The sequence below is a fragment of the Macaca fascicularis genome, chromosome 17, assembly GCF_037993035.2.
Source record: "Macaca fascicularis isolate 582-1 chromosome 17, T2T-MFA8v1.1".
Lineage (NCBI taxonomy): Eukaryota > Metazoa > Chordata > Mammalia > Primates > Cercopithecidae > Macaca > Macaca fascicularis.
Genome location: NC_088391.1, coordinates 104053914 through 104079295, shown reverse-complemented (window position 1 = coordinate 104079295; position 25382 = coordinate 104053914). Strand labels below are relative to the sequence as shown.

The 25382-nt window shown below is 54.6% G+C and overlaps 1 protein-coding gene and 1 long non-coding RNA gene across 2 annotated transcripts; both read right to left on the bottom strand.

Annotated features, from left to right (window-relative positions):
* GRK1 (G protein-coupled receptor kinase 1) lies at positions 1–16607 on the bottom strand. The gene is made up of 7 exons (XM_005586319.4): positions 15738–16607; positions 13960–14087; positions 11985–12142; positions 10421–10504; positions 3643–3767; positions 1944–2145; positions 1–582 (listed from the first exon to the last, which is right to left on the bottom strand). The coding sequence occupies exons 1-7, from the start codon at positions 16434–16436 to the stop codon at positions 287–289; spliced, it is 1692 nt and encodes a 563-aa protein (XP_005586376.3). The 5' UTR covers positions 16437–16607; the 3' UTR covers positions 1–286.
* On the bottom strand, positions 14494–15081 carry LOC135968158 (uncharacterized). Its single transcript, XR_010582697.1, has 2 exons — positions 14801–15081; positions 14494–14690 (listed from the first exon to the last, which is right to left on the bottom strand). It is a non-coding gene; the product is annotated as an uncharacterized lncRNA (long non-coding RNA).
* Positions 16608–25382: the final 8775 nt, after the last annotated feature.

Genomic DNA, 25382 nt, shown 5'->3' with positions numbered 1-25382 from the left:
TTTTTGGCTTACTCCCTCTGGAGAGTATCTTATGTCTTCTCAGTGAAATGGAGCGAAAGGAGCGAACTATGCGGTCGGGGGCTCACGGCACCAGGTGTGCGTCTGGCGGCTCAGGCCGACACAGGCTTTCTCCTCCTTGGGCCGCAAGGAGACGGCGTGATGGGGACCTGGGTGGAGGGAACCGCGTGTCCCCTTGCTGGTGGACCCCAGGCTGGCACCACGGAGGCAGGCGGCCCCCACCGAGCCCTGTGGGTCCTTTTCCTCCACGTGGACTCTGGGGCGTCACCTAGGAAACCAGACACATTCCTGACTTGGACGAGGAGCCAGAGCCCCCGGAGACGCCCTTCATGTCATCTGGCATCTGGCCGTCTGAGCGCCACACGTTCAGCTCTCCGAAGACGCCCGTCTCGATCATCTCCTCCTGCCAGGGGATGGGGCAGTTGCCCGTGGCGAATTCCTGAAAGAATTCTGTGTCTGTTTTGTCAAAGGCCACACCTTTGACAGTGGAAAAGGCACCCACGTCCTGAATATCCTTCGCGTAGACAGTTTTGGAGTCTGGGATGAAAGGGGGTATCAGCATCCCTGTGGGAGACAGAAAACACAGAGGCAGGCACCTCGCGCGGGGAAAGAAGCGCCGTTTAGCCAAAAAGCCCCTCCCGCCGTGGCTCTGAGATGCACAAAGGCCTGGGGCAGCTCTTCCTTGGGGAAGTGTCCCCGAGGCGGATAGAGAAAGCCCGGTGTGCCTGGACGGCCCCTGGTTTCCCTGAGACCACACAGCTGGGGCTTGAGTGGCGGCGGAAGCAGCCCGGGATCCCAGGGCCCATTCTGGAGCCTTCTCGTGAAAGGGCCTGGCGCTCGCGTCTGCCTCCTTGGGAGCCTCCCCTAGGGCCTCATCATGAAGCCGTCTCCTCCCAAACACCCCTTCCCCTGGGGCCCTGTCCCCACCAGGGCTTCCCCTGCACACTCTGCAGACCCCAGACCCCAGGTGCTTCAGCACTTGCTCCAGTGAACTTGGCAGCTTCCTCCCAAACCAGCGTCCCTCCCTGACGCACCACGGCCCCGATGGCCAGGCACAGCCAGTCACAGACATCAACATCCCCAGTGGGTGGGTGGACCCCTCCTCTCAAGGGTCCCCTCCTCGTCCTGTGACCCCTTGGAGCCCCCTTGGGCTCCCTGACCTCAGTCATCCTTGCCTTGCTGGGCCTGCCCAGGGCACCTGTCCGGCAGTCATTGCTGTGATGCCAATATACGAAAGCGACTTCTCATTTGGGGGATCTCCTGCTCTCTAGTCACCCGTGGCCCTGTCCTAAGTTAGTCACACTGCACGTGGACTGACCCTTCCACCTGACCACAGGGTTCTAGAGGGCATGGCTGTGTCTCAGATGCACAAGTGCACGAACACACATACATGCACACACACACGCACGCACACGCTCACATGCACATGCACACACACACGCACACACATGCACATATGCACACATGCTCACACACATGTACATACACACACACATGCACACACATGCACACGCACACATGCACACGCACATGCACACACATAGTATCTTCCACATCCACTTGACAAGCAAGTGCTGGGGATGGATGACTTTCTCCCTGGCAGACAGCCTGAGCTGCCGGCTTCTGTTTGATCGCGGGCTCCCTCCAGCACCCGGGGACGTGGCGGAAGGTTTGGGTCTCGAGGTCCCAGTGCAGCCAGCATGTTTCCTGCCCCCTATCGCACCCAGAGCCCTTTGGCCTGATGCCAGCTCCATCGGCTTGTCCTGGGGCCGGGAGGATGAGTGGAGGACTGGGGGCCTTGCTGGGGGCAGAGGGAGAGCCTCAGGGGTCTCAGGCACTCCTCCCTGCTGACTCTCACAGGCTGGACCCGGTGGCCACACAGCCCAGACCCCCGCTCTCCCCGGGGCTGAGGCGTCCAACAGTACCGGCCTCCAGCTGCCTCCAGTTAAGGTCTTTGAAGAGGAAGTGGGTGCGGAGCTTGTCGCAGGTCTCGTCTCTGAACCCCAGGCGCTTCTCCGGGTCCTTCTCCAGCAGCGCCTCGCAGAAGTCCTTGCTGGCCTGGCTGAACTTGTCCGGGTACTTCACAGGCTCTGAGATGATCCGCTGCTTCAGTTCCTTGTTCTCCACCTGCAGGGATATGCGTCGCCTTAGCCCTGCCGGACCCGCCTCTCTTGGGCAGTCAGACCAGACCACAGCTCCTCCCAGAAGAGCCACTGCTCACCCACATGGGTGGAGGACCCGTGAGGCCTTGTGCCCCTCCCCAGCACAGCAACATTTGAGGCTCCAGTCTCAGGAATGGAATCCTAAAGGCGAAGTTCCCAGGAGCCACAGGTGGGTGCTGTGCATTTTAGGGACTCTGTCTGACCCACCCCCAGCACAGCCGCACCCACCGAGGAAGGAGGAGTGACAGGAAACTGAAGGCCAGCGTGGGCCCAGCTGGGGAGCAGCCTCCGTTTTCACTCCGCCGTGGTGGACAGAAGCCTCGGTGGCTTTGTGGTCTTCAGGAGCTCTGCCAAGGTCTCACTTCCCCACCAGAGGCCCCACCGGTGGGCACAGTGTGAATGGTGCTGCTCAGCCCCCAAGGCCCCTGGATCAGGCCATCGATGCCCCTCCCATAGACATCCCCTTGCCCTGGCAGCCCACGCCTGTGCCACGTCCTACAGATGCAGAGTGGCCACGGGCGTGCTAGTGTCCCGGGACGACTCTGCTGCAAAACCTGTCTTGGTGGGATGGGTCACACGTCCAGGGAAGTCAGGAGGGAGACGGGTGGGCATGGCCCAGGTGGCATCGAGCGGGCGATGGGTGACCAGGGAAGAGCCACACCCCTCCAGCCCAATGGGACTCTGAGATGGCAGCCTTCTGGCTCTGTGCGGCCACTCCCTCGGTCCAACGAGAGGAAGCCCCAGCCCTGAGCTCTGAGTCAGCCTCACTGGGGAAAAGCCAGCTTTGCTCCACTTGTCTCGAATAAGGGACTGGCACCTCCCAACGTTATCTCTATTTGCAGTTCTGGTGACCTAGGAGCCGAGACAGCCCAGGGGGTGCTCAGAGGAGACCCAGCAGCTCAGAGCAGTGCTGGGCCCACCGTGGGGTTCTTGGCGTCTGGGGAGAAGGGGAGCTTGTGCTGCAACAGCGAGGGATAAGACCGTCCAGGGAGGGGGGGCCCACTCCCGTGTCCCCAGGAGCCCCGGCCTCGCCAGTCCCCAGGGGATGAAGCTGCACCCCATGAAGGTGGTTTGTCCTGCTGCCCAGGGTCTGGGGCCACAGTGGGTAAGTCACCCTCCCTTCTCCGGCCTGCCCCAGAGGGACCGACCCAGCAGGGCCCTCAGAGGCTGAGTGGTGGTGTGCTCTCCGGTGGGAGGGTCTGCCTGCCCTGGGGCACAGGGTGACTTGGAATCCCTCAGCCCTTCCACCTGCAGGCCTCAGGGGCTGGGGGCGTCACTCATCGAGACAGAACAGCACGGACCAGGAGCGAGACCCCAGGACGTGAATCTGTGACCTCCCCACCCCAGGGCCCACAGAACAACTCCCAGGTCTGCCCCAGTAACAGACCCCATCGCTGCCCTGTCCCCAGTGAGAGCCAGGGCACCAGGGTGGCTGCAGAGACACCTGCTGGCCACCTCCTACCTTCTCTCCACGGGCTCGGAAGGGTCCTCTGGCCGCAATCATCTCATACAGGGTGACCCCCAGGGCAAAGTAGTCCACGGAGAAGTCATACTCTTCGCCCTGCAGGAGCTCGGGGGCCATGAAACCTGCCAGCAAGGGACATTGCGGGTTCAGAGGCGGTCACCTCCATGGTGGGCACGCACTGTGGCAATCGCGGGACTGATGCTCTGAGGATGCATCCCCCGGGGCCTCAGCACTCTCCACATTTGGGACCAGAATATCCTTTGTGGAGGGGCTGCCTTGTGCGTTACCAGGTGCCGAGCAGCACCCCAGACTCTGCCCACGGGGTGACAGCAGCACCCCCAGGCTGTGACAACCAAAAATGTCCCATGCCCACTCCAGTGCTGGGCCCAGGGCGGGACTTGTTGACTGTAGCTGCACTGAGGCAGCCTTCCTGGACTCTTACTGGGGAGAATCCAAAATCAATCTCTTTTGGATTTTCCTCTTGAGCTGGTCAGATCATGCCAAGGCAGGTCCACCACATTCTGGGAACCAAGTTCAGAGGAGGACTGGGGAGCCCCAGCTATCCGTCACTCTCCTCTTCCTCAGCTGTCAGCCTGTTCTCCAGTTGTCCGGTGTCCCAGGAGTGCTATGGGTGTGTCCTCTCCAGAGAGGCAGCCCCAGTTGTCTGCCAAGAAGGCCCTTAGCTGCAGGGACTGTCTCGGGATGGAGGGATGGGTCTGGGTGCAGCCACGGGGGCTGTCTCGGGATGGAGGGACGGGTCTGGGTGCAGCCACGAGGGCTGTCTTGGGATGGAGGGACGGGTCTGGGTGCAGCCACGAGGGCTGTCTCGGGATGGAGGGACGGGTCTGGGTGCAGCCACGGGGGCTGTCTTGGGATAAAGGGATGGGTCTGGGTGCAGCCACGGGGGCTGTCTCGGGATGGAGGGATGGGTCTGGGTGCAGCCACGAGGGCTGTCTTGGGATGGAGGGACGGGTCTGGGTGCAGCCACGGGGGCTGTCTCGGGATGGAGGGACAGGTCTGGGTGCAGCCACGGGGGCTGTCTCGGGATGGAGGGATGGCTCTGGGTGCAGCTGCTCTCACGAAGTCATTCATCCGCCAAAGCCACCTCTGCACAGACACCAGGCACTGGGCACTGACAGTTCCGTGCTGCTTCAGGGGGCTCTGGTAGCAGCTTAGCATTCTGCTTCCTCGTGTCAGCTGCTGGCTCCCCTCACCCATCGTCAGTCTTTCAGCTGCCATGACGCTGCCACTCACACCCTCCTTTGAGCACGTGGGTTTGTGCTTTTAGCGAGATTCCTTCACTGCCCCCATCCCGGTACTTCAGGAGGGAAAGCACATCACATGTGTGTCCAGCCCACGAGAATATCTGAGTGTCCGCTTCCTGACACTTCACTAAATTCCAAACACACTTTCCACTCCTCACTCTGTGCTCTGGCTCTGCCAGGGATCAGGGAGCAATGGAGCCGGCAGCCTTGCTCGCTCGTCTGCTGGTGTCTTAACGTCGAGGCAGATCTCTAGGCTCCGCACTTCCACACTCACAAACACCCCTGCTCTAGGTTCCTGCCTGGAAGCCACGCCAGGCTCACGTATGTCTAGTTCACTGAAGCCGAGTTCTCCGCCTGGTCCCACAGTCTCAGCTCGAGTCTTCTGCACCCTAAAAGGCACCTCCCCTCACCGTGGCCTGACCCTGAGGCGCCTCCCTCACCGTGGCCTGACCCTGAGGCGCCTCCCCTCACCGTGGCCTGACCCTGAGGCGCCTCCCCTCACCGTGGCCTGACTCTGAGGCAGCCAAGCACCTCTCAAACCCTTCCCAGCTCCTCCTCACAGAGAAGACGGAATCCAGTGTGGACTGTGGCCTTCAGGCACCCCCGCGCTGCTCAGGCTGGCACAGGGTCCTCTCCTCTCCTCCCCACCTCTGGCTGAGGCTTGCTCACCTACCTGGCCTTGTCCACCTTTTGTGGCTCCCTGCAGACCCTGCCAGCCAGGCTGTGCCCTCCCCGGCCCTTCCACCCTCTCCATGGTATCCCTCCTTCTTCACAGAGATGAGGTTCAAGGCCACAGCCACACACTGAGGTTTCCCTCTCCTTGTGAGCAAGCTTCCCTTCCAGGGTGGAAACCGCAGACCCCGCCTGCCTCAGCTCAGGCACTTCCATGGTCCAGCCCTATGCCTGTTCCACGGAGCCAGGGCATCTCTGAGTGATGGCCACAGACCCTCCAGGCCCCGCTGCGATGCCACCATGGTGATGAGCACAGCACTTGCTCCAGCCTGCCCTGAGTGCCAGGCACAGCAGTCCACTATATGCCATGAGCTCGCCATGGGTACTCCTCATCACATGGGTACTCCTCATCACCATGGGTACTCCTCATCGCATGGGTACTCCTCATCACATGGGTACTCCTCATCGCCGTGGGTACTCCTCATCGCATGGGTACTCCTAATCGTCATGGGTACTCCTCATCGCCATGGGTACTCCTCATCGCATGGGTACTCCTCATCGCATGGGTACTCCTCATCGCCATGGGTACTCCTCATCGCATGGGTACTCCTCATCGCATGGGTACTCCTCATCGCATGGGTACTCCTCATCGCCATGGGTAGTCACGATGGGGATGTGCAGCAACTTGTCTAAGGCCACAGCCCACACCCCACAGCCCATAGGCCACTGTCCACAGCCCACAGTCCACAGCCCACAGGCCACGGTCCATGGTCCACAGGCCACAGCCCACAGCCCACACCCTACATCCCACAGTCCACAACCCACAAGCCAGTCCACAGACTGTGGGCTGCCTCCCTGAGTGCTCTGCCCTCTTGTCTCCAGTGGCCGTAGCCATGAGCTCTGGGGACTCCCTCCAGATGGCTACATGCTCACCAAACAGGGTCTTTGGTAGACGTCTGGTCTGGTGAGTCAGACTCCAGGATAGGTTCAGACACCTGCCTGGCCCCTGAGCCAGCTCTGTGTGGCACGTGGGGCCTGTGTGAGCTATGTCAGCTCCCCAGCTGCCACCCAGGCGAGGCCAGCCCAGCACACAGTGGTGGACAGGCCCGTTAGATGGCCCCATGACGGACGTCCTGGGACTGGGCAGAGGGGCCGCAGGCTGGGGCGTGGGGGCTGCTGGGGCTGGTCAGTTCTGACATTTCTGGGTCAAGGTCCTTCCTGGTCCTTTACTGTGTCTGAGGGCCAGGCTGATGTGGCCACAGAATCCTTTTTCCCCAAAAGAGTCGCAGGAACCCTCCTCCACAGAGCCATAGGCCCTGAATATGCCCTGCTGGTCCAGGATTACACTGATGTCAGAATTCTGCCCAGACCCCGGGGAGGAACTGCTCACATGATCACAGCCTCTAGACCCACCCAGAGCCTTCTTAGCTCCAGACCAGGCACAAGCAAGGCCCGCCAGACCGCAGGCTCCTGTCAGTTCCTGGGCCAAGGAGCCCCCCAGCCCTCCTGGCCTGACCCCATGACGCAGCCCAGACGGCGCACCTGTTTGTGCCCCAGGCCTCCTGAGGGACCTGCAGCCACGCAGCGGCCAGTAAATATTGACAGAAAGCGTGAGGGAGCCAGCTCTATCTGCTCTGTTCACAAATTCTCCTGCCCCTGAACTCAAACTGAGGACCGGGCATGACCGGCCCCACCCTGTGCACGCCCCTGGGCTGGCACAGCACTGGCAAGGGGGAGTCCCCGGACAGACTCCTGATGGCTGTGGTATCTCTCTCTGCGTGGGGGGCTGTGTGGGAGGGTGCGAGAGTGCCAGGAAGAAGGACACAGACTCTGCGGCTTTGCTGAACTGGCACCGGCCTCCCAGCCTGCACCCTGACGTCAGCATCTCCAGGTCACTGTGCTGGGGTCACAGCCTGAGCCCAGCCCTGCTGTGTGCACCTGGGGCTCTGAGGAACGGGCACCAGCGAAGGCAGGGGGCCCCCTGGCGGCCAGCCGGGCCATCACACTCGGCCTCAAAGCTGGGCCCTTTCCATCCGTGAGGTTAACTCTTCAAGTCCCGGCCTCGGAGTGCACCTGGATCTCCCCAAAACGTGTGAGGGGGCTTCCACCCACGCGGTCACACCCAGGCTTGGCGAGGATCCCAAAGACTTGAGGGCCACAGTGCCCACCGTTTCTACAGACCCAGAAAGAGGCTTGGATCATCTCACGAAGAACAGGTGCCACCCGAGGCTTCCTTGAGCCATGGGATCCCCCAGGGTGAGCTGCCTTCCAGAAAGTTCTCAGACCTTCGACCACTGGGTGCCTTTCACAGAGCCCTAAGCACTCAGTGGCTACTGAATCCCGCATCCAGATTGCAACCCAGCCGTGAGAGGTGTGAGCACAGAACTGCCCCTCTTCAGAAGTGTGGGGACACAGTCCTTAGCCCCCATCCCGAGGTGCACCTTCCCCTAAGTCCAGCTGCAGCAAGGATGTCCCCACCTTGGCCACGGCACAAACACACCCAGTGCCTAAGCAGCCACATGCGAGGATCCGAAACACCACCGCACACAAACCCCACCAGGCGACAGCACCGCCTCCCCAGAGCCACAGCAACCCCGGGGAAGGGACGATCTCTGGAAATCCCAGCAGGAGTGAGCCTCGACACGCAGACCCTCAAGACTGCGGAGGAGGGAGGAAGAGCTGAAATTCACAGTGTGGCTGCTGTGCACAGGCGCCAGGCACGTGGCGTGTGAGGTCTCCTCAGCAAGCCTGTGCACCGAGTGCTAGCAGGAGGCTCAGAGGTTAAGCAAAGCACACAGGCCACACGCCAGCAGGTGCTGGGCCCGGAACACGGACCCCGCTCTGCTTGACTGCGGGGGTCTCCTCTCCTCCGCAGGTGTTGCGAGCCTCCCTGCCTGGGGGGAGGTGAGAGGAGATGAGACGGGATGGGGGAGGCAGCAGGATGCACCATGCATGTGCACTCACACACAGGCACATGGACACACATGTGTGCACAGAGATGCAGGCATGCACACAAGGCACACATGCACACATGTGTGCACAAAGACACAGGCATACACATACAGGCACACAGGCACACGGACACGTGTGTGCACACACAGGCATGTACAGGCACACATGCACACACACACGTATGCACAAAGACATACACATGCAGGCACACAGCAGACACACATGTGTGCACAAAGACCCAGGCATGCACACACAGGAACACATGCACACAGACACACATATGTGCACAAAGACGCATGCATGCACATACAGGCACACAGGCACACAGACACATGCGTGTGCACAGAGACATGGGCATGCACACACAGACACACGTGTGTGCACAGACGCAGGCATGCACACACAGACACGTGTGTGCACAGAGACGCAGGCATGCACACACAGGCACACATGCACACAGACACACAGACACACAGACGTGTGTGCACAGAGATGCAAGCATGCACACACAGGCACACATGCACACAGACACACAGACACACAGACACGTTTGTGCACAGAGACGCAGGCATGCACACACAGGCACACATACACACAGACACACAGACACACAGACACGTGTGTGCACAGAGATGCAAGCATGCACACACAGGCACACATGCACACAGACACACAGACACACACACATGTGCACAGAGACGCAGGCATGCACACACAGACACACATGCACACTGTAAAAGAAAAATATCTCGGGACCCAAAATCACTAAACTAAAGGGAAAAGTCAAGCTGGGAGCTGCTTATGGCAAACGCGCCTCCCGTTCTATTCAAAGTGGCCCTCTGCTCACTGAGATAAATGCGTATCTGACCGCCTCTCTAGAGAGACTAATCAGAAACTCAAAAGAATGTAGCCATTTGTCTCTTATCTTCCTATGACCTGGAAGCCCCCTCCCCACTTCAAGTTGTCCCCGCCTTTCCAGACAGAACCAGTGTTCATCTTACGTATGCTGACTGATGTCTCCTGGCTCCCTAAAATGTGTAAAACCAAACCGTGCCGCGGTCGTCAGGACTTCCTGAGGCCATCATGGACTCGTGTCCTCAACCTCAGCAAAATAAACTTTCTAAATTAACTGGTACCTGCCTCCGATTTTCAGGGTTCACAACACTCACATACACATAAATGCACAACCACACAGACACCCTCAGACACAGGCACACACAGACGCCCATGTGCACACAGACACACATATATACACAAACTCACATGTACGTGATGTGCACACACATATATACACAAACTCACATGCACGTGATGTGCACACAGACATATATACACAAACTCACATGTACGTGATGTGCACACACACATATACACACGAACTCACATGTACATGATATGCACACAGACACACACATATACACAAACTCACAAGTACATGATGTGCACAGACACACATATATACACAAACTCATATGTACGTGATGTACACACACATATATACACAAACTCACATGCACGTGATGTGCACACACACATATATACACGAACTCACATGTACGTGATGTGTACACAGACACACATATATACGCAAACTCACATGTACGTGATGTACACACACATATATAACAAACTCACATGTACGTGATGTGCACACAGGCACACATATATACACAAACTCACATATATGTGATGTGCACACACATATATACACAAACTCACATGTACATGATGTGCAGACACACATATACACACAAACTCACATGTACATGATGTGCACACACACATATATACACAAACTCACACGTACATGCATGTGCACACAGACACACATGTACACAGGGATGCACACATGCACAGAGCCTCCCCAGCTGTGCTCAGACCCTTACCTGGGGTCCCTGCATAGCCCTTGGTCTTGCTCTGCCCATCCAGCAGCTCCACAGCCAGCCCAAGGTCAGAGATCCGGACATTGCCTGAGAGGCAGACACAGTGGAGTCACCCCTGGCTGCACAGGTACCAGTGAGCCCAGAGCCACCTTCACACAAACGCACACACACAACACACACTACACCACACACACCACACAGATCACACCACAGACACCACACACACACACACCACGAACACCACACACCACACAGATCACAACACACACCATGGACACCACACACACACAGATCACACCACACACACACTACACACCACACACACTACACAGATCACACCACACACCCACACCATACCACACAGACACACCACTACTACACTATACATACCATACCACACGCAGACCACATAGACCATACCACACATACCACACCACACACACACATATCACAGACACACACCACACACAGACATACCAGGCAGCCATGAGGTCCCAGAGCCCAGAAGCCTCCCCTCCCTAGCCAGACTCACATGCACACACCCCACCACCACACCACAAACACATACACACACACCCCACACACACACCCCATGACCACACCACAAACATACACACACACCAAACAGCCATAAGCACCACCCAGTGCCCATGATCCTCCCCTCCCCAGCCAAACTCACAGACACACCACACACAACCCACATGGTCTCAGACACACCACACTCACTGCACACTCACATACCACACACACCACATTCCACAGACCACACACACAGCACACACCAACAACCAAAGACTACATACACACCTCACACACACGTGCCACACACAATACCACACATACCACACACAATACCAGACATACCACATACCACATCATACAGATACCACACACACACACGCCACACACAATACCACACATACCACGTACCACACCAGATATCTCGCACCACACATACACATACCAAGTGACCACGAGGCCCCAGCACCCCAGACTTACACCACACACACCAGACATACCACACAATCACACACCACACATACACACCATATGCCACACACATACCTCACACACAACACACACCCCACAAACCACATACACGTACACAGCACACACCATGCACATGACAGCGGCTCCCTGGCTGACGGTGAAGGGCGCAGGGTGTAGGGAAGAGGGCCGGTCGTGTTGCAGCTAGGCGTGGGTGTTGCCCACCGGGATCCTCCCATCCCAGCCCCCCACACTCTCTTGGGCCCTGGTGCGTGTCTCGCACTTGCCTGACCTGCCAGCGTCGGGAGCCTAAACCCTTGTGTTTATTTCTGAGAAGAATCCCTGTGTGATGCCTCATTCAGGCAGAAGGAAGGTGGGGACTGGGCCTAGCAGACTCACCATTCCCAGCTAGTTCTGCACCGCAGACCCCTGCACTCACTCCCGTGACTCCTGGTGCCCAATGACACCCCCGCTGTCCACGCAGCTGTCAACCCTCGTGAGGTTGTGCAGAGACCTCCAGGGAAGCTGCGCCCCGCCGTCCTCGGAGCCCCCATCCCTCACCGCCGCGGGCGCTGCCTACCGTCGTTGTCCAGCAGCACATTCTCAGGCTTGAGGTCACGGTAGACGATCCGCCGCTGGTGCAGGTGCTCCAGGCCGCAGATGATCTGCGCCGTGTAGAAGACGGCACGCGGCTCCGGGAAGCCGGGATTCTCCTCATTCACGTTGTAGATGTGGTACCTGGGGGCAGACACGCGGGAGCCATGTGCCCCGGGTTTAATGGGGAGTAAAATCATGGAAAGACAGAGCGGGGACCTCAGAACCAGCCAGCGTTCTGGTCGTTTTGAGGCCTGGCCCCCCAGCGTCCCTGCAGAGGAGACCCCGAGGCCATGGTGGCTGGCGGCGTTAGCAGCTCAGGGACCCCGAACCCCAACGGCTAACGGGGAGAAAGTGCCGTCCACGTGTGTCTCCTGTCCCCATGCTTCCTGGCGTGGGCTGCAGGTGCTGGAAAACAGCCCAGACCGTCTCAGGAAGAGGCCAGGCTGAGGCGGGATGGAGCTCCGCAGGCCCCGAGTTCATCAGACTCGTGAAGGATTTGCAGCAAGGTGTTTCTTCTCAGCCTCTTTCCTCCCCCATAAAACATCATTTCTTATGTTTTCCGTGGACAGGTTTTGCAGAGAAGCAAAACCTAACAAATAAAATAAACTATTTAAACTAGGTGGCACCAGGAGTATAGTCGCAGGAAACAGGAGAGGAGGCCCTGGAGCCAGGTGGATCATGAGGCGGCCGGAGCCACCAGGCCCTCCCTGGGCACCCCTGTGACTAAGCTTCCCAGCGCCCCCTCCCCTCTGCCTGGGCACCCCCGTGTGTGTGCTTCCCGGCGCCCCCTCCCCTCCGCCTGGGCACCTGGCATGGTGACTTAGTCTGGACTCACATTCCTCATCTGAAAAATGGGCCACCAGCCTCACCTGAAGGAGTTTCCTTGGAAATTAAAAGCAGGTGAGAATGGGGCATGGTGCTGCCAACCACAGCCATGGCCCCTGCCCATCCCCAACCTTAGGGGTATCAGACACTGTTAATCTTCCAACAATCTTTCTTTTTTTTTTTCTTTTTTTTTTTTTTTTGAGACGGAGTCTTGCTCTGTTGCCCAGGCTGGAATTCAGTGGCAGGATCTCGGCTCACTGTAAGCTCCACCTCCCGGGTTCACGCCATTCTCCTGCCTCAGCCTCCCGAGTAGCTGGGACTACAGGCGCCCGCCACCTCGCCCAGCTAGTTTTTTTGTATTTTTTTAGTAGAGACGGGGTTTCACCGCATTAGCTAGGATGGTCTCGATCTCCTGACCTTGTGATCCACCTGTCTTGGCCTCCCAAAGTGCTGGGATTACAGGCTTGAGCCACCGCGCCTGGCCAAACAATCTTTCAACTTAGATATTATCTCTTCCCATTTTATAGACCAGGAAACAGAACCAAGCAATGGCTAAGCGGCCCAGGTACCAAGCGAGCCTGTGATCTGATCTCCCACACGGGCCTGGGGCCTGCCTCGGTGATGGATCCGGGGCCAGGACTTTGTGGAGGCAGCACCACCTCCTCTCTGCCAGAAAGCAGGAAGGCCATGGCCCCAGCTGGCCTGATCTTGTCTCCAGCTCCAGCGTCAGCCCCAGGAATGGGCGGGCGCTGGTGAACTTCATCTTCATTTACTCTCCTGGTGCAAGGCCCTCAGCCCTGCAGAGGCCCCTGCACTGCATCATGTGTCCCCCACAGCACCACATGCCCCCCACACCCACACCAGGGCCACACACAAGGAGGTGCCCTGGCTGTCAGGTTGGGCGCCTCCCAGGCTCCTGCACCAATGTGGGTCCAGGGTGTATTGTTTCAGGAACCGGCGCCTACCGACAGCGAGAAGGGGACGGTTATGGGTGCAAGGCTTTCCCTCGAGGGCAGGCCTCGGGCCACCATGGCTCTACACACAGGAAGCAGCCCCATCGGGCCCCCCGCCGCCGGAAACCCTGACCCAGTGGGACAGCAGGGTCCCCTGGCGCCCTCTGGACCAGCCCTTACCTGATGTCGCCTCCGTTCATGATGGTCATCACCAGACAGAGGTCAGCTTTGGTTTCAAATGCATAGGCCAGAGACACAATGAACCTGCTGTGCACTTTCATCAGAATCTTCTTCTCCACCATAGCACCCTGAAAAGTGAGATGATGAGTATGTGATGGCTTTGAATAGGAAAGGGACCAGTGCATTGTAGAGACCGTGTGCACACGGCCACGCCCACTGCACACACAGCCACTAGTCGCAAACACGCTTTAAATGCGCCTTTCACGGAGCAATTGCAAATGACTTCAAAACATGTCTGTACCCCCATTTCAGAAAACCAGACGTGTGAATTCCTTCACACAGGGGACTTCTGGTCTTCCGGGCCAGCCTCTGGCAAGGGGAGGCTCAAGCCCCACGGCTGAGCAACATGGGTGAGGACCCCGCCAGCCCTGCCTGCCCAGCAATCCTGCAGCCACAGCCCTCCCTGCTGTCTAGGCCCCTGTGGGCTGGGATCACAGACCAGCACCTCCCAAACCACCTCACCACTCTGCTTCGTTTTGTCTTTATTTTAAAACCTCACAATGCTCCACTGAATGAGTTTGTAAGTGTCTGGATAAGGACAGCACACCCCTCTTTGAAGAGGGAATTCCTGACGTCGGAGGCCCCTTTCTGTGCATTCACACTGGGGGAGGTGTTCAGTTGATGTCAGTATGGAGTTCAGTTAGGTGATGGAAGTCAGGAGAAGAGGCTGACTGTTGGGTTAAATTTACAGTTAGATGTGAATGGCATGGTGTGGGAATTAGATGTCAAGAAAGCTAATTTTAAAAAATTACTGCTACAACCACGTGGCATAGTTACCCACCCCGAGTTCCACGGCAAGAACACACGGATATTCCAGGGCCTCTGCCCAGCGCCATGACCACCTGGTATTTCACCTTCACTAAGGGTTGAGGCCCTGCAGAGCCAGGGTGCACAGCGGCTGCTGCTTAACCCTAAGAGTTTCCTGTGCCCTCAACACAGCTGCACGGTGGGAGAGGGGCCAGGAGCTGCGTGGAGCCGAAGTGCAGGGGGCTGGCTCGGGAGATCACGTCCACACCCGGTGCAGCCGCTGCCTCTCACCCTTAAGACCTGTAAGCAGCTTCTGCTGATCCTGCCCCAGATGCACAGTCTGACGCCAGTGGGCAGAGCGGATGAAACTTAGCGTGGCCTGCGTGCCCGTCGCTCACTCCCACCCCCAAGAACAGCGCAGTCAGGGGAATAGTTCCTGCATCCGGTGTCACGCCAGGCTTCTCCTCACAGAAAGTGTCATCGGAGTGAGGCTGCCTCCGTCCTGCCTCACTTCCTCCTGCATTCACTGCCATCAGAGGAGCCAGGTCCCTGGAAAGTCTTCCACGGCCATGGCAAAGAATCCGGAGACCCTGCCCTCTTCAGCCTCCCCTGAGAGGTCCTCTTTCCCCCACACTTGAGGCTAGTCTGTGGTTGGTGAAAAGCTGACGAGCAAAGGTGGCATGTCCCCACCCAAAAATGTGGAGGTCCCTCTCCGAGGAGGGACGTCCCCACCCAAAAATGTGGAGGTCCCTCTCCGAGGAGGGATGTCCCCACCCAAAAATGTGGAGGTCCCTCTCCGAGGAGGGACTTCTGCACATGGACTGGAACTGCCCGTGACTGCACGGCCGCAGGGCGCCCACATGGCAAGGCTGGCGAGGCACCAGCTGTTAAGGGCCACGGAGCCCGACAGCGACTTGGGGGCCCTCTGCACCCTGCTGCCCCATCCCTGTTGGCTGGGCCGCGCTGCTCACCTGGTAGCCCTTCCTCTTCTTCAGTCGCTTCTTGTTCAGCTTCTTGCAGGCATACAGCTTGCCGGTCGCCTTCATCTGGCAGGCCGACACCTCCCCAAAACCCCCTTTCCCCAGCACCCTGAAGTCCAGGAACCAGTCCTCCCCCATGGGCTGGGCTTCCAGCCACTTCCACTGCAGGAACCTCAGGAAGTACAGGCTGCCCAGGTACTCCTGGAAGGGGGCTTGGCCCAGGTGTGCCAGGGTGGCCTGCAGCAGGGGCTGGAAGAGCCCGTCCTGGCTCTCCACGGGCCCCTCCTTAAACTTCACCACCATCCCCTCATCCAGGAAGCTGCAGAAGAGTTTGGCCTGGGGGTCCAGGTACTGGGCCAGGATGGTCTGGGCCTTCTGTGGCTGGAGGTCGTTGTCTGCTGTGTCATAGTCCTCGATGTCTTTCCAGAGCTCCAGGGCTGGCACGTGCTGCTCTGCTGATTGCAGGAACTGCTGAAAGAGCTTCTTGCCGATGGGCTGCTCCAAGCACACGCTCTCAAATTCCAGGCTGAGGCTGTCACGGAGGTACTCACACTTGGACAGCGGGGGCAGCTTGAGCTTGGCCAGGTACTTCTTATCCCGGGAGGGTTGGGAGCTGCTGCCGTCAAAGCTGCCTCGGGCGGCGATGAAGGCAGAGTTGGCCACCACGGTCTCCAAGGACCCGAAATCCATCCCGGAGCTGGCTTCCTGCCCGCTTCAGGAGTGAGGGCCCATCGGCCGAGGCCAAGCCGGCGGTGCTCACAGCAGAGCAGGCCCGACCGCTGCCCTTGGCCTGTGGCCCGTCCCTGCCCTCGCTGGACGAGGGAGATGCCCTGGCCGTGTTGAGGGTGCCTAGGGACCACTGGGAAGCCCCTGGGAGCCCAGGGCTGACACAGCACCAGGCTAAATCTCAGCTGGGGTCACGGAGGACGCTTAGGAGTGGCGAGAAGGTGCTAGAAAAAGACAATCCCCTGAGCTGCTTGGAATCCGATTAGCTCATTCTGCCCGGCCCTTTCCTCCAAGGGGCCGCCTCGCTTTTCCCGAGACGGACAAATAACTCCCAGGCTTCTGGGGCCCCCGGCTGGAGAGGCACTCAGAGCTCTGTTCTGAACCGCCTCGTCCACCCCATGGCCTCAGCAGCCAGGCTCAAGCCTGCTCTTTCCTTGGGATGTGGGCCCGACAGGAGAGGGTGGTGCCAGGAGAAACCATAATTTACAAAGGCTGTTTTTCCCTACTATATTTCATTTTTATTTTTAAGAAAATAGCAAGTGAGAAGAAAACCACCTGATAATAGGAATTTAGAGGAAAAAAGCCCACAATGACCAGCTTCCTGGGGGTCTGTAGGTGAGACCACCAGTGCTTACTGAGGGGTCAGTTCCCAATTATTTTTCTTCTTCTCACCTGGGGTTTGCAAGCAAGGCAGGACTGTCAAGAGACAGTTGCTGGTGACACCAGGACCAGGGAGCAGAAGATCCTCGGAGCTACACCAAACCAAGGCTCCACTCAGAGGGCCGTATGTGGAATACAGCTGGGGCACACCTGAGACACACCTGGGGCACAGCTGTGGCACACCTGGGGCACACCTGGGACATACCTAGGACACACCTGGGACAGCTGGGGTACAGCTGGGGCACATCTGGGACACACCTGGGGCACACCTGGGGCACACCTGAGACACACCTAAGGAACACCCAGAATCCACCTGAGACACATGTGGGACACAGCTGTGGCACACCTGGGGCACATCTGGGACATACCTGGAACAGCTGAGACACACCTGGGAACACCTGGTGCACACCCGGAATCCACTTGAGACACACCTGGAACACAGCTGTGGCACACCTGGGGCACATCTGAGACACACCTGGGACAGCTGGGGCACACCTGGGACACACCCAGAATCCACCTGAGACACACCCGGGACACATCTGGGGCACACCTGAGATACAGCTGGTGCACATGTAGGATACACCTGGGACTGCTGAGGCACACCTGGGATATGCCTGGGGCACACCTGAGACAGCTGGGGCACACCTAGGATACACCTGGGCTGTACCTGGGGCACACCTGAGACACCTGAAATGCAGCTGAGGAACACTTGGGACCCATCTGAGACACACCTGGGGCACACCTGAGATCCACCTGGGATACAGCTGGTGCACACGTAGGACACACCTGGGACAGCTGGGGCACACCTGGGATATGCCTGGGGCACACCTGAGACAGCTGAGGCACACCTAGGACACACCTGGGGCACAGCTGAGACACACTGGAGATAGTTGGGGCACACCTGGGATGCACCTGGGATGCACCTAAGACACACCTAAGACAGCTGAGGCACACCTGAGACAGTTGAGGCACACCTGGGATACAACTGTGGCATACCTGAGACACACCTGGGACAGCTGGTGCACACCTGGGGCACACCTGGGATGCAGCTGGGGCACACCTGAGACAGCTGGGGCACACCTGGTATACAACTGTGGCACACCTGAGACACAACTGGGACAGCTAGTGCACACCTGGGGCACACATGGAATGCAACTGGGGCACACCTGGGATGCAACTGGGGCACACCTGGGATGCAGCTGGGGCACACCTGAGACAGCTTGGGCACACTTCAGACACACCTGGGACACACCTGGGGATGGTTACGCAAATAGGAGTGTCAGCTTCATGAGGGCATGGCCCTGCCTTATTCCAGCACACAGTAGGTACTCAATAAATGTTTAGAGAAGAACGAGGAGGAAGTTAGCAGGGGATTGGTTCCAGCTCACACAGGGAGGAAGCAAAGGGTCACAGAAAGGAAGAATGCCAGAGTGTGGAGAGGTTGAGAATGTCAGCCCACCCCGTTCCACGTGGGAGAAGAGGCACCTGTGGGAGGGCGCTGGGGCTGCACCTGGCAGGGTCCTCTGTAGCGACCAAGGAGGCTGAAGAGAGGGCCTGCGGACTGAGCTGATGTCCCCACGGCCTCCCGAGGGCTTTGGCAGGTGGATCACGAGTAAATATTTGAGGTGAGTGATATCCCATCGTCCGCCAGGAGCCCTGCACGGGCCCAGCCCTGCCCTTCACAGCGGTGACCTTGGGCCAATCACATTAACTCCTTCCTGCCTGCTCACTCAGTGGGGCAACTGTGGTGCTTTGTGAAGTGAAGCCGTCTCTGCTGATGTCTCCCGGCCTATCCTAGGCCATGCCTCAAACAGCTACACACACGAATCGCCCGGAGACCTTGCTGGAATAAAGATTCTGCTTTAGTGGCTGGGCGGTCCAAGACTGTGCACCTGTAACAAGCTCACAGGTGGTGCTGATGCTGCAGAGATGCGGGGTCTGAGGAGGACGGCTTCCTGTTGGACTGGGGGCTGTTCCACCTGCACTCATGTTGGGAAGCGTTCGGTGAAATAAAGTTAAATATGTTAAATAAACAAAGTTAAAAATATGTTAAACATGCCCATCACAGAGCTTATTCAGTGATTTCAGGGTGAACATGGTTCTCAAAGAGAAGTAAAGTATGTCGTTCCCCAAATTCATTTGGCCCTGGAAATCCCTTTTTAAACTCTTTATTCTGTGATAGTTGTGGATTTACATGCAGTGTTAAGAAACAATCCAGAGAGATCCTGTGTATCCTTAACTCCGTCTCCTGTAATGATGACTCTTGCCAAGTAGCAAAGATATTGACATCCATACAGTTGAGACAAAGGCCGCCTCCATCCACGGGACCCTCCTGTGCCACTTGCAGATGCACCCACGTTCCTCCAGCCCGCCCTCCTCAACGCCCGGCAACCACGACTTCTCCAAGAACGTTATATGAATGGAGTCAGACACTACGTAGCTTTTCAGGATCTGCGTTTCTCACTCTGCACCGTTCTCCAGGTGTTAGCCATGCCCTCCTGCTCGTCTCTGAGTTGTGCTCCACAGAGGGTGTCACGGTCTGTTTCGCCGTTCACCGGTTGAAGGACCCCTGGGTCATCTCCTGTGTTTAGCTATAAAGCTGCTACAAACATCTGTGTAGGCCTTTGTGTGAATATGTTTCTATTTCTCTGGGGTCAATGCCCAAAAGTGTCGTTGCTGGTTGCTGGGGCACACAGTAATTGCACATTTAGTTTCGAAGAAACTGGCAAGCTGTTTTCTGGAGTGGCCATGCCATTTTACATTCCCACCAGCCATGGGGGAGCAGCTCCTTCCTCAGGATCCTCCCCAGAGTTTAGCGCTGCCACGGTCTTTTATCTTGGCTCTCCTGGTAGGTGTGGGGTATTCCCTTACGGTTGTAACTTACATTTCCCTAATGGTGGTCGAACACCTTTCCATGTGTGGATTGCCACCTGTGTGTGCTTTTGGGTGACATGTCTCTTCACATCTTTTGACCATGTAACAACTGGATTGTTTGCTTTCCTGAGTCTTGAGATTCTATCAATATCAGATACTAGTCCTTTGTCAGACACACGGTTTTTGAATATCCTCTCCCACTGACAGCTTGTCTTTGCCTCCTTTCTATATGGGCTTTCACAGAGCAGAAGTTTTCAATTTTGTTGAATATAAATATTATGGATTGTGCTTTTGGTGTTGTCCAGCCCCAGATCTTGAAGATTTTCTCAAGAAAAAAAGTTTTATAGTTTTACAATTTACATTTATGTTCATATCTACTTTGGGTTAATTTTTGTAGAAGGTTTAAGAGGTTGAGGGTCTTTTTCCTCCCACTTTGGCCAATGGATATCCAGTAGCTCCAGCACTGTTTGTTGAAAAGGCTATTTTTGCTTCATTGAATTCCTTTTGCACCTTTGTCAGAAATCAGTTGCACATATTGTGTGGGTCTACCTCTGGATTTTCTCTTCTGTTCCATTGATCTATGTGTCTCCCTCTGACCATACCCTACAATCCTGAGTACCATAGCTACATAATAAGCTTTGAAATTCAGTAGACTGAGTCTTCCCATCTTATTCTTGTTTTTCAAAAAATTTTTCAAAAAATGTTTAAAAAAATGCTATGTTCAAAATATGCAAGAAAATATTTACTTATTCTAGTTCCTTTGCTTTTGTATATAAATTTTAGAATAATCTTGTATGTATCTACCAAAAACATTGTGCCTGGATTTTGATAGGAATTATGTTGCACCCATATATCAATCTGGGGAGACTGATCTCTTTGTTATGTTGAGTCTTCCACACTATAAACATGGTGTGTGTCTCCATTTATTCAAACTCTATTTCTTTCATCACTATTACATGGGTTTCAGCATGCAAGTCCTGTACATGTCGTGTTAGATTAGCACCTAAATATTCCTCTTGGTGTTGAGCAATCATAAATGGTATTGTGTTTTTAATTTTGGTATCCATATGCCTATTGCTACTATATAGACGTACAGTGGATTTCTTCGCCCTCATCTCATATCCTGAGACCTTGCTAAACTCCCTTATGAGCTGTAGGAGTTTTGTTATGGATTCTTTGCGATTTTCTACATAAGCATTCATGTTATCTGCAAATAAGGACAGTTTTATTTCTTCCTTTCTGACATTCATGCTTTTTATGTCCTCTTCTTGTTCATTGCTCTAGCTAGAACTTCCAGTACAATGTTGGATAAAAATGAGGGAGCCTTGTTCTCGGTCTTGGGGTAAAAAAACGTTTCATCTTTCACCATTGGGCATACTGTTAGCTGTGGGTTTTTTGTCAGTGCTTTTAATCAAGTTGAACAGGCTTCCTTCTACTCTTGGTTTGCTGAGAGCTTTTGTCACATGGAAGCTGAATTTCATCAAATGCTTTTTCTACACTGATTGATATGATTGTGTGGTTTTTCTTCAGCTTGGTAATGTGGTGGATCACACTGATTGGGTTTTGAATCCTGAACTAGCCTTGTATTCCTGGAATACATCCCACTTGGTCATGGCGTTTGCTTTTCATACTTCGTTGGATTTAATTTACCAATATTTTGTTTATGGTTTTTGCATCTATATTCATGAGGGATACTGATCTGTAGTGTTCTTTTTTTTGAACTATCCTTGTCTGATTTTGGTATAAAGGTAACACTGGTCTTATGAGTTGGAAAATATTTCCTCTTCTTCTATTTTCCAAAATATGGTGAGGAATTGGTGTTAATTCTTTATTAAATGTTTGGTAGCATTATCCCATGAAATCATCTGGGCCTAAAGGTTTCTTTATTGGGAGATTTTAAATAATTAATTCAATTTTCTTAATAGTTACAGGCTATTTACATTATCTATTAGAAATTGGGTGAGTTGTGATTTTTGATGAAGCAGACCATTATCTAAGTTGTAAAGTTTATGTATGTAGAATTGCGTGTAGTATTTCCTTCCTTATCTTTTTGATATTTGCAGGGTCTGTAGTGATAGCTCCTATTTTATTCCTGCTATCAGTTATCTCAGCCTTCTCTCTAGCTACAGATTTATTAATTTTATTTATATTTTCAAAGAACCAGTACTCTCGATTGCTTTTGCATTTTCAAGTTCATCAGTTTCTGTTCTTATCTTTTAATTTCTTCCTTCTGCTTGTTTTTTTGTTGTTGTTGTTGTGGTTTGCTTGCTCGCTTTTGCTTTGTTTTACTTGCTTTTCTTTTTCTAGGTTTGTGAGATGAGAGCTTAGGTTTTTTTGAGACTTGTCTTCTTTTCTAAAATATGCATTTTTAGTGCTATAAATTTTCCTCTTAATACTGCTTTAGCTATGTCCCTTGAGTTTTTATATGTTGTATTTTTTCTTCATTCAGTTCCATGTATTTTTAAAATTTCCCTTGAAACTTCCTTTTTGACTCATGAGTACTAGAAGGATGTTGTTCAGTTTTCATATTTGGAGGTTTTTCTGTTATCTTTGTTATTAATATCTAATTTGATTCCATTTTGATTGGAGAACACTCTGTATGATTTAAATTCTTTAAATTTGCTAAGACTTCCTTTATGGCCCAAGGTATGGCCTATCTTGATACATATTTCATAGGGACTTAAAAAGTACATGTATTCTCTGTTGAGTATTCTACGAATGTCAATGACATCCTGTTGGTTTGATGATGTTGAGTTCTTCTATATCCATGCTAATTTTCTATTTGGTTATTCTATCAATTGTTAAGAGAGGAGTATTGAGATCTCCAACTATAATTGTGGATTTGTTTATTTCTACTTTTAGTTCTATCAGTTTGCTTTCCATATTTTGCAGCTTTCTAATTTTTCATTTGTTTCAGGCTTGTTTGTAATTGCTACTCAAGCATTTTTATCATGGCTGTTTTAAAATTTTTGGCAGCTAATTCTAACATCTCTGTCACCTTGATGTTGGCATATATTGTCTTTTTTAATTCATTTTTAGAATTTTTAAATTTTTTTAGCAGAGATGCCCGGGCTGGTCTGGAGCTCCTGGTCTGAAATGATCCTCTCACCCCAGCCTCCCAATGCTCTGGGATAACAGGCATGAGCCAAAACACCCAGCTTTGTATTAATGCATCTTAAAATCTTCCTCATTCTTTGTGTGATGAGTGGTTATCTACTGAAACCCAGATGTTTTCATATTACTTAATCCTCCTCTTTTTATTGGCTTTCTCTGACCCCACTTCAGCAGCAGAAGGGAGAGGCTTCAGCTTAACACCATGTGGGGCTAGAAGTGTAGGTTTCCCACTGGAAACCTTTGCGTGGGCTCCTGAGGACTGTGGGTGGGTGGGTAGGAGTCCTGGCTCTCCATATGGTCTCCACCGACACCACAGTGGGTGGTGGCCTTGTCACCGTGTGGTGGCCACAGTCCTAACTTTCCACTAGGCTGTGTCTGACACCACTCAGGTGGGGGGAGAGAGGGGTGACCAGTGGCTACCAGATGTGGGTGGGATTCTGGGCCCCCCTCATTGTCTGGCACCCAATTTGTATGGAGCACCTAGTTCTATGTTTTCAGAGCAAGCTCTGGGGAAACTGCCCTCTACCAAGGTCTCTGGCCGTCCTCCCTACACGCATGTGTCCAGAAGAAGGTCATTCTGATAACGTGTACAGTTCAGCACATGTACCTGCTTCTGGAAATTCAGAGACTACATTAGGAAGACTAAATTCAAAGATGCTTAGAAAGAATTCACACTTTGTTCATTTCAAGAGCATCTATATACTTCACAGACAGCAGCTGCTGCATACCGGTGTTGTCAGACCCCTGGCACTCTGGGGTCCCAGGGCCACAGGCTGTGAATGATTAGACTGTGGTCTACTGCCAGACCCTGTGTTTTTATTGCCCTAACATTCCAAAGTCAGAAATGAGTACAATGTTAAAGAAAATGCGTAGGATGGGTCCATTAAGAAATTATGGCTGGGTGCAGTGACTCACACCTGTAATCCTAACACTTTGGGAGGATCCCTTGAACTCAAGAGTTCTAACCAGTCTGGGCAACATAGGGAGACCCCATCTTTACCAAAAAATAAAAGAAATAAAAATTAGAAATTAAAAAAAAGAAAAGAAATTATACGAATCCAGGTTAAAATGATGTCATTCCATTTGAATTTTAGGGCAATTATTTTGCAAACTCTAAATTATCCTAAAAAATTAAAGCAGCATAATGCCTTCAGGGTTTTTCTTTCTTCTAAGAAATGAATTTGGTTACACGGGTCCCTGAAAGGGACGGCCTAGAGGTGACAGTGTGGGAAACTCTGCATGTAATTCTGGACGCACAGGGCTCATCATTTCAGTTGACTTCGATTCATATTTGTCAGAAGGCCTCTGAGCACGTTCCATTTGCCCTGCATTCCCGTCACCCCCTGCAGAGATGGGCGCTGCAGCCAGCAGGCAGCAATGGCATCCGACATCCAGGACCCCCGTCTCCAACAGCGAACCTCCAAGCCGGGATTCTGTAGTGCCCCGCACAACAAGACTGCCTGGGAGCCCTCCATGTCCTGGTGCTCGGCCCCATGGGCGAGGGGCTCAGGCAGAATCCCCGGGCGGAAGTGGCCAGTAATGACTTCATGGTCCCTGCCCCGGCCCTGTGACCCCAATGCACTGCCCAGACCCCCCGGTGACCCCGAGGTGCTGCCTAGGCTGAGCACTCCCCACCTGGACCTTGCCTTACTCCCTCCCACCAGCACTGTTAGAAATGCAGTGTGGGGCCCCCAGGACTCGCTGGGCTGAATCTGTGTTCAGCAGATGCTCAGGGCTCCTGTGCACTTCATTTCAGGGTCCTCTAGATTTAAGGGCTTATATTTATGAATTCCTCCATAGAGACAAAAAATCCTAAAGGGCCCTCCATGCCACTGCCCTCTGGGGATCTAAGAGGATATTGCTGCTCTGAGTGAATCTGGGAGACAGAGGAGCCCCCGGGGACCCCTGTGTTCCCTGCTGACCCAGCTCCAGCTGCCAGGCTCACCCTTCCACTGGGCGACCCAGAATCGGGCCGGCCGCAGCTGGGGACCCAGGGAGCCGATCACCCCTCACTCGCCTGCCTCACACCCTCCCAGGCCAGGGATGCGGCCCCAGCAGGCTCAGCCCAAGGTCGTGGACACAGTGGGTTCAGGCCGGCTCTGCTTTGACCTCGATCTCTCTCCTGAAGGAGAGGAGGGAAGGGGCAGGGCCTGTGAGTGCTGCTCACCCGGGAACGTGCCCTCACTGCAATCAGAGCAGACAAAGCTGAAGCCAAGGGCGTCCCAAGAGCAGCGGGGTGAGGAACGCAGGCCTGGCCCACCC